We start from the raw sequence: 9,633 nt of genomic DNA, 5'->3' as shown, positions 1-9,633 counted from the left end.
TCCTAATGTCAACAAAAGCTTCATTGCCTATTGGGAATTGCTTCATGTGACTAGAAGCTATTATGAAAACATGTGGTCACATTAACTTCATGATGACCTTTAAAAAATAGACCATTTTCATGGAATTTTTAAATTAACAAAGAAAAAATAGCAAAAAATGTTTTCATTGCGGTACTATTTTTTTTAAGTGTGCTTAAAGATCGCTGGCCGAACCTTCATCTCAGTGGTAGAAAGCGAATAGGTAGATCCTTTCCAGGTTTCCCAGATTATCCCATTACCACTTGAATCTTCAGTTTCTTGGTGGTAGAGACCATTAAGATTTGATTCATGACAGCTTTTATACCACCAAGCTCCACTGTAAATCATAGCACAGTGCGTAGAATTATCCGAGTCGTTATTCCGGTCTTTGGTAGAAAATTTTTGCTTGTTGTGGAACTTGAGGGAATCACCTACAAGGTATTTAAATAAAATTCAATGATAATCGTTCAACTTAAAAGAATAATTAAATGAGAATAGTTTTTTACTTATCCCGATATTTCATGAACTCAATACTCAATAGAATTTTTGCTACCAAAAAAACATACATTCGCCATCTACTTCTCATCATTGTCGAACTGAAACTGTCGTTTCCCTTTTGAAATTTCAACGGTTCCAGTTCATAAAAGCCAAATATTTGAAAATCACAATGGATCGTATTGGGATGTAGCCTTTTCTAGTAGTCATTTAGTCAAGCAACAGTAGTCCTCGGGCTACTGTTGTTTGACTAATGGCTTTGTAAGATATAAATCTTACAAAGGAGAGTTTGAGTTTATGGGAACTTTTTGTGATTTGGGAATAGATTAATCTTTCCACTATTTTCTTTACTCCTGGATACAAATTAATCATGGTTATTGTATCCAGGAGTAAAGAAAATAGGTATAGTGAATTTATAAGTGTTAGGAGTTAATTAGGAAATAAGACAAGAAGAATGAATCATGTTTTGTAATGTAATTGTCAAATCAGATTAACTAGTGAAGGAAAATTGTAATTAGAATAATATATGCAAGGTATCTCTGAGTCAACTTTGTATATCACGATCATATGCTATCTAGTTCAGTAGTATGTATATGTATGTAATAAATTTCGTTTTATTTTCACTTTGAGTCCTGTTATTCTAAATAACACACGCCTTGCTTGTCTAGTTAAGAGTTTGCTCTCCCACAATTTGGCGAGAGAATCCTGGAAATTGATTAAGAGGATCAAAGGAAATTACCCTCATGATTCTGAGAATCTTCCGTGAGATATACAGTGTATAGCAGTCAGGTGGCAAAAAAGTGGGACATTGGAGGGTGTGAGGGCGCCTAAAAATCTAAACGAATCAGAAGATTTCCAAGGAAAGGTAATAAAGGTAAATAATGTAAAAAAAAAAAATAACAAGGTAATAATATATAACAGTAAGAAATAATAAAATATAAATAAAAAGTATTCCCCTACCCCACAGCATAAAACGTGAGCATCTAAAAGCATCAATATCTGTAGAAAAAAGGTCCCTAATTTGGACTGCCTCCTAAATCGAACCAATCTTATATTTCATGGTTCGTTGGTAGTTATAGGCCCATCAGCCACTTAGACCATATTGCGCCATACATAATATTTCTGTAAATTGCGTGTGGTGTTCTCTGATCGATTTGTCTGCATGAAAAGCCCAGTTTTTCCGGGGAAAAAACTTGCTATCTGCGCCTAAGACCGACTAACTCAGCTATGGAGTGTACTCCTGAAAATACATCGAAAAGAACCTCGGATTGACGATGCCACATGGCCCTCAGATCCAATCCAACACAACTCCACGGGATGCAGGGTGATCACCCAGACGGAGTACTCTCGTATACAGAAGCAGGTGGACAGGATAATACAACAGAAGCTACCGCAAAAATACCTGTTGATCAAAGAAAGTGCATCGTATTACAAGTACGAAGTGCAGGCTGTACTAGAAATCCCAACCCATAGGCTGTACTGAACCATGCCATAATAACGGAAAAGACGATCCCACACAACTGACCAGACAAGAAGGAAATTGCTACCTACTTGATCGAGATAGGGGGTGCTCAACACCAGCAATCCACAGAAAAACTTCAAAGAAAAGATTAGGAAGTACACAGACTTAAGACAGGCAGTCAAAGAAGTGTTGCCTGAATTGGACCAGCGCCTAGGATGGACCATCGTGTTAAATATAAGATTTTAAAGTCTGTGCTGGCATCTAATGGCGATTGTTATAAAATTTTCCAGTAGAGTCTGCCACAATAGATCGTCTTCAACGAGCAAGCAGTGCGAATTTGAAATCGAAAATTGTGTTTTGATGCTTTTTATCTTATTTTAAGGCTTTCAATTCTCGTGAAATTTCTCGTGATATTTTAAATATTCATAATTGATTAATACTCATCAATTGATTCGAATTTCCTCGAATTACAGGTTTGCAGGTTTTTAGCTGAAAGCCTAAAGGAAACAAACTTAAATACCAACAGGGACGAACTCGGGGGGGGGGGGGGAGTCTTCTGAAGAACAGAAAGATGATGAAAGTTGGTATTGCATTATTTGTGAAAAGAAGGAGATGCACAATATGATCCAATGCATGTCGTGCCATAAATGAGAACACGAAGAATGCGCTGGAGTTAAAAGGAGCAAAAAAGGTACCATTGCTTTGTGCACATGCCCATTAAACAATAAAAAGTGCAGTATATTCTATTTTCTAAGAGTTGGCTACTGTATAACTGTATTATATATTCCATTGTGTATAAAAAGCAGTGCTCATTTATGATTCTAGAACAATTTGACCTCTGGTCCAAACTAAGGCACCTATTGGACCAATCAATAAACCAGGTTCCTACGTTGGACCACTTCTACAATTTCAGAATGTATTTATTTAAAGGTTTTCTAACGTCATTTAGCATATTATTGATTACTAATTGGTAAAAATATTTCTGCTGATTCACATGATAAATTTTCAAAGACTTCTACCAAGGTGTTTCGAAATAATGAGCTTGCAAAGTTAGGGGGGCCAATTCAGGCAACCATCCCCTAAGCAATGACCATCCTGATCACTGTGTCAACCGCCGGCATGATGCCAGAGTCTCTATAAGAACGTAGCAGCAATGGGCCTCCCAGAGTACACTTACATAGAATTACAGAAAGCCTGAGCACCTCTAGGTAATCAGAGAGTTCTTTGACCAACAAATTATTATTATTATTTTAGGGTTGCCCGTAATTAAATATATATCTTTGACCAACAGTAATAATGCGAGCGGGACGCTCTTCCCCGAGACTGAAGGATTCATACTCGCCATCCAAGATCAGAAACTATAGAAAATACATCGCCAAGGAGCCCGGAGTGTCAGATGACACATGTCGACAAAGCCACCTGGCCTCAGAAACGATCCAACACATCACCACCGGATGCAAAGTGATCACCAAGACTGAGTGCACTCGTGGACACGACCAGGTAGCCAGGATAATATATCAGAAGATAGCAAGGAAATACCAGTTGATCAAAGAAAGTGTACCGTATTACAAGTACGAACTCCAGACAGTACTAGAGACCCCCAACCCACAAGCTGTACTAGAACCGCGCTATAATTACGGACAAGACAATCAAACACAACAGACCAGACATAACCATTGTCGACAGGTGTACTTGGTAGCAATGCCCATCACGTGGTGGAACCCCCAATTTGGGAGAAATAATATAAGAGCAATAATAATAATAATAATAATAATAACTGGACGCAACCAGTTACACTATGCAGTTGGTACCAGTACCCATGACAGGGTGGAAAAAATCCTATATGGAGAAAAAGTAATAATAATAATAACTGGCAATACTAATACTAATACAGTACTTACCGGCGTCTCCCGTATAGTCTCGAATGTGCAGAGTGTAATTGAACGTTTCATCTTCAATCCAAAATTGATCGTACAAGGCAAACCTCTTATTCCCCTCAAAATCTGAAAGATCGAACCTGAGAGAGTTGGTCCTCTGGTTTGTAATGGCATTTATTTTATCATTACCTGTAAAGTTAAATAATTATCGGAATTTTATTTCTTTATATGGATATTAAGAAATTGAAAAGTTCTATTTGCAGTAAACTCTTTTAAAATTTGACAAAATTTCTAGATTTTCCAGATTTTTGAGAGATAAACCTAGTGGTCAAGCAGTTTTAAACGTGCACGTTAATGTACAAACAGCTGAACTTATTTATAATGGTTCTCTTTGATTTTTTTCATCTATCAGAAAGGCTTTCTTTGCCAAAAATCGCTTAAACTGTATGGATAATGGGATGGACTTAATTATCGTAGAGAAAAAAACTTGCCTTTCTAACGAGTTGCCATGCTATTGCGCTTTTTCGTGGATTCTTAAAGACAAAGATTCTCGTTTATTCGAATGCCAAATTGTCAAATGTAACTGTTTTTATGTGCCAGATTGGAACCCGAATTGCAAAGTGCTATATATTAGAGCGTTTACTATATTAAATGAATTAATTTTCTGGGTTCGGTTCGAAAGTTCACATATTCCACAACCTAAATTAATAATTCAACACAGATTATTCTTACCTAGCCAGAAGTCCTTGTCAACATCTCCAAATCCACTCTTGTATTCATTCCATTCACGAAAAAAGTAGTCTGAGGGTCGTCCGAAATTTCCCCTCCTTTGTATAACCTGAACGCAGAAACAGAACGTTACTGTGGGTAGTTAGAAACAGAGACGAGCCCTTTTATAACAAAATTTCTTATAGTGAATTTACTGCCATAATAGGTAAGTTTTAAATCACTTTTGCCGGTTTTGTTTCGTTGATTATTTTCATAATAAATTTAGTAACATATCGAAGCTTTCATTATTCCCCTTCGAGGTGATTATAAACTTCTTAAAAATTAATGAATATGACCTTCTGACAATATACACTGCTGGACAAAATTAACAGACACTTGCAATGAAGCGGGACAAAATTGGTATGGTAGTGTATCATAGATTAACGATGAGAGGAGGAGACAGCCAGGAGCCTCGAACAGGTATAAGGGACATTTATAGTGGTTTAAGAATTACCAAAAAGGCGACATTACGGAAGTCGATACATGATGGTCGAAAATATGGTCACTTGACTTCAATACGGCATATGAGCCCCTTCAACAGCTAAACAGGCCTGACAGTGATATAAGGTTTATAACATGATGTGTGATCACACGTCGATCTGATTTAAGTCTGGTGACCATGCTGGTCACGGCAGTCGTTGGATATCCCCAATTTCAACATATTCCTCCACCACTTGAGCTCTGTGTGCGGTGCCATTGTCGTGAATGAAAACAAAATCTGGGCCAATGGCACCCCTTAAAAAGGATTCGAGGATCTGTTCTCGGTACTTCTGCGCAATTTCGGTACTCCTATCAAAAACATGAAGAGGGGTGTGGCCGTTCATTATTATTCCGTCCCACATGAGAACGGTGCCTCCATCGTAAGTGTCCTTTTCTCTGATGTTGGAGGGATGGTACCGCATACCTCTTTGTCTCCAGATGAAATAACGTATAGAATCTGCTTAGGGGCTAAAACGGGACTCCTATTCTATTGTGAACAGTGTTTTCGAACACTGTTCACAATAGAATATGAAAAACATTTTGTTCTGTTAATTTTTTCGAGCAGTGTAGATAAACAATAAAAATTCAATAGTATTTAAAAGACCCAAAATCAAATTTTAACTGTATAAATCCTTCAATAAATATAACAATTTACAAGAATACGAACCGTCCATCCACCTCCATCTGTAATCATATCACAATAGACATGAAAACCATCGCTTACTGTGCGACTGCGAGGCCATATCTTGTATATTCCATTGCTCTTTTGACCTCCTTCCCATACTTCCGCACAATCGACAGGCTTCCAGTGACATTGGTCACTGTTCCCTGAAAAACGCAACACAGCTGAGGAAATAAAGAATTAAACAGTTCTTGTTAAAAATACAGTAATTGGTCAAAAAGGTGACCAGATAAGGTTTTGTTTGGAAAACATTCATTTTGATCATGAACAGAAAACTTTGCGCAATTAATTACCTTGAGATAAAATTCTATTAAATTCAGCATCATACGTTTTTTCCTTTACAGTGACCTCGTACTTCAAGTTGCCTATTGGGAATGCTTTGTTAACCCCAAGAACAAATGCTAGACACAAAACAAATAGTAGCACCATCTGTAAATAAAAACAAGTAATGGAGTTCATCCTTTCATCTATAACCCATCAAAGTGCTTTCTTTTTGGTCATATCTTATATATCAAATACTGACTTAGTACTTACGTTATTCTTCAATTGCTGCACAAAAAAAGAATGAAAACTTTTTTTAAAATATTTGGAATGCCTCTTCAGCTGTTTTACAATGTCGAGTTCAGTAATTTCTCACATATTCCAGTAGCTCCTAGTTTTATACTCAGATTTTTTTTTTCTTTTTCATCAGATATAAATTTTTTATTATTAGTAGCTGTTTCCTGAATTTTTATTCGCTGAGGATTCTTGAGCATCAGAAAGATGAACTGTGTGGCTCATAAACATCCTGTTTTCGAGATGTTGGACACCATAAAATGAAAACGAAACTGAAACAAAATTTTCGTGGGATAAAGTTTATGTTCTACGAAAAGAAGACGGAACTTTTGAAAGGATAAAAAGCCAATCACAATTAAAATCATTTAGATAAAGAAGTTCAAATATTTCAAGCGATTATATTCAAATTTATTTTAAGCGGATTTCGCCTACTTGTAGAAATTAATGGCGATTTATAGAACCAACCTCAGAACACGCAATTTACAGACAATATACACGGAGCAACATGGCCTTAGTTGTGGCTGCTCCTAGAACTCAACAACAACCAGCTTTACAGAAATCTATAGTTGTAGTTCTTCTCCAACAACGGCTGCGATTTGGTTCGGGGTCGTATAGGGATCAAGTTTTGATTTAAAGATTCTTGTTCTTGCATTACTAGGCTGTCTTATTGCACGCAGCTTTGATGTAGCAGAGGTACCCATGGCAACTGAGAGCTTCTGTATTGGTGGGTGGGGTACGTTGAGTTGGTTTTGGGTTGATAGCTAGAGGCGCTTTCTTCAGTGCGTTGAGATACCAGCTGCGATTTTTGCCCAGGTTATATATATATATTTATATTACCACTTTGTATCTCAGCATTGCTGTCTATGGCAATTGTTGCAATTAATTTTTGGGAACAACTTCCCTCAAGCGCTGAGGCCCATAAACTTGACTGCGTTAAAACAACATTTAGCACCCTTCCTATTGCATCAGAGTTCCCTACATAAGGGTCGTAGTAATACAGAAAGACAAATGATACTGAAACAAAGAATAGTGATAGTGTACTTATAAATAGCAGAAGACCACTATCAGGTATTATAAAGAGCAAGGGAATGAGGCCAGCAGTTGAGAAGATGTAGCACAAATTAGCAACACATACGAAATATCCAATATCTTTACTGATGAGGTTGAATATGCATTGAAGAAAATGAAGAGTCAAAAAGCCTCTGCAGATTCTTAATGGATGAAGAATTAGTACTGATAATCAGATCTAGAGTAATACCTCCTCTTGTTGCCTCCCTAACATACTGCTGCTGTTGTGGAAAACAGTCATCCAATAAATCCCCAAAAGTCTTGCTAGTGTTTGAGTAACCAACCAACAAGTTCCAGTCAATATTTGGAAAGTTAAAATCCTCCTTTATAAGACATTATAATATACTGGCCCACTCAACTTCCTGTTTAGTTCTTTGTTATATTTTGAGGACAAGATAACTCTCTTCCTCTCCTATCTGCCCTATGTGTACACTTTATACTCCCCGTATGCAAATTCTGCATATCTTATGTTTGAGTGACACTATACATCCGATGTCCTAGCAGTGTTGGCATTTGATGATTTGTCAATCCTTCAGATTCATCAAATTTATTTACTATGAATTTACACTCTAAGCATTAGTGTAGATGCAAGTATACACTCATCTGTTCTTACTTTTAATTACCCTAACACAGCCTGTGTTAGGGTAATTAATTAATTTACTTGTTCCGTGATGACTCACAGTAGGCATTGAAATCCCAGCACCTTGCTTTTCAGGCTGCTGCACCTTGCAATAGGAAAAAGTGCAAGAATCGCCTTCACTTCTAACTGCGGATATTGTTAATCTATTAGTCAGTGTATCCTCCCAAGCCAGCATTATCTGACCCACCTAGTGCTGCCTCGACAACATTAGCAAATATTCTTGCACCCTTTCTATTTAAGTGTATCCCATCCCTGTAGAAACAGTCTTCTGTAAACAAGTACAGACCACGCTGAGAAAAATTCTATCCCATGAACAATCTTTGCAGGGCCGAATTGATTGTCATAGCTCTCATCATGTTATGTACATAACACGTACAGCCCTGTACATGTTATGCAAGTCCTCAGATCTCGTTTTTTTAATACCATTAGTGTTCACCCGTACAACAACATCATCTTTAGTGCCCTTAAAAGATGATACCTCCTCTACAACGTTATTTAATTTTTCCCCTCTGGCAGACATACCCTGGTCCTATTCCGCCTATCCTTTCCCTGACAATAGGCACCCAGATTTACTAAATCTTGTGGTACCAGCACATTCTGCTTGGGGATGGATTGCATTGTGTTGCCTGATCAAAATTGTAAGCTCTGGTACTGAGTAGGGTAACTGAGAACTTGATTAGCCCAACATTTCAATTCCTTTGAGAGCATCCACTCTATTCTTCAAGATCACATATATTTCCATCAGAACGCTGACCCAGAGGGTAATCGATCACGCACAAAGTCATGGGTCGTGTCCAATATCTAACTGTCTGCAAACATCAGGCAAATAGCACATTATGTAAGGCCGTGATTTGCAAAGCAAAATAGCGCCCATTTCCGTGCCTCTACGAGACCCTGCACTCCATCTACTTTAAACCCGTTGCTTTGCTACTTTAGTCTAAGGCACGATTTCCCTTTAAATTGAAATTAATTTGAGACTGTAACACTAAAATAATAGATATACAAATGCAATAACGTGTATAATTACGCTATCAAGTTTACGTTATATGTATTTTGCTGTACGGTTACGTTCGCAGAGTTTCAAATTAGATATAGCCTTACTATAAATAGAATTTATTAGCTAAAAGCAAAAAATATATTTCAACCTACGTGATTAAAACTTATCCGTTTCCAGAAACTAGAACGTCCATTGAATTTCTATGAGGAAGTTTTATGAAGATTGCTCTGGAACGTATGTAGTGTTCTTTGCTTCTTAGTGTAAAATTTTCCGAGTTTTAGTTTTAATTTCGATTGGTTATTTGTAGAGTAAATTCAAAATGTTGTTTCTTTTTTGTTTTAATAAATTGAAAAAGACAATCAAAACTGTAGGCGACACAGGAATTCAATTATTTGAATTTATTATAATGAACACTAATCTGTTAATGTAATTAATTTACATTATTATTCTAAAATCAACAAAACTTCATTTCCTATTGGGAATTGGTTCTTATGACTACTATGAAAACTTGTGGTCACACGAACTTCATGATGTCCTTTAAAAAATAGACCATTGTCGTGGAATTTTTAAATTAACAAAGAAAAAAATTGT

At 36.8% G+C, this 9,633-nt stretch overlaps 1 protein-coding gene across 1 annotated transcript; it reads right to left on the bottom strand.

Moving 5' to 3' along the window:
* LOC150082718 (techylectin-5A-like) lies at window positions 1–6,398 on the bottom strand. Its single transcript, XM_090378774.1, has 6 exons — window positions 6,317–6,398; window positions 6,076–6,211; window positions 5,768–5,928; window positions 4,585–4,690; window positions 3,877–4,041; window positions 1–449 (listed from the first exon to the last, which is right to left on the bottom strand). Exons 2-6 carry the CDS (start codon window positions 6,209–6,211, stop codon window positions 184–186), a joined length of 834 nt encoding a protein of 277 aa, XP_090234900.1. The 5' UTR covers window positions 6,317–6,398; the 3' UTR covers window positions 1–183.
* Window positions 6,399–9,633: the final 3,235 nt, after the last annotated feature.

Source organism: Mastigoproctus giganteus, chromosome 7, assembly GCF_048544385.1.
Source record: "Mastigoproctus giganteus isolate SK-2022 chromosome 7, ASM4854438v1, whole genome shotgun sequence".
Lineage (NCBI taxonomy): Eukaryota > Metazoa > Arthropoda > Arachnida > Uropygi > Thelyphonidae > Mastigoproctus > Mastigoproctus giganteus.
The sequence above is the reverse complement of the archived record's forward strand: the minus strand, read 5'-3'. Positions and strand labels throughout refer to the sequence as shown.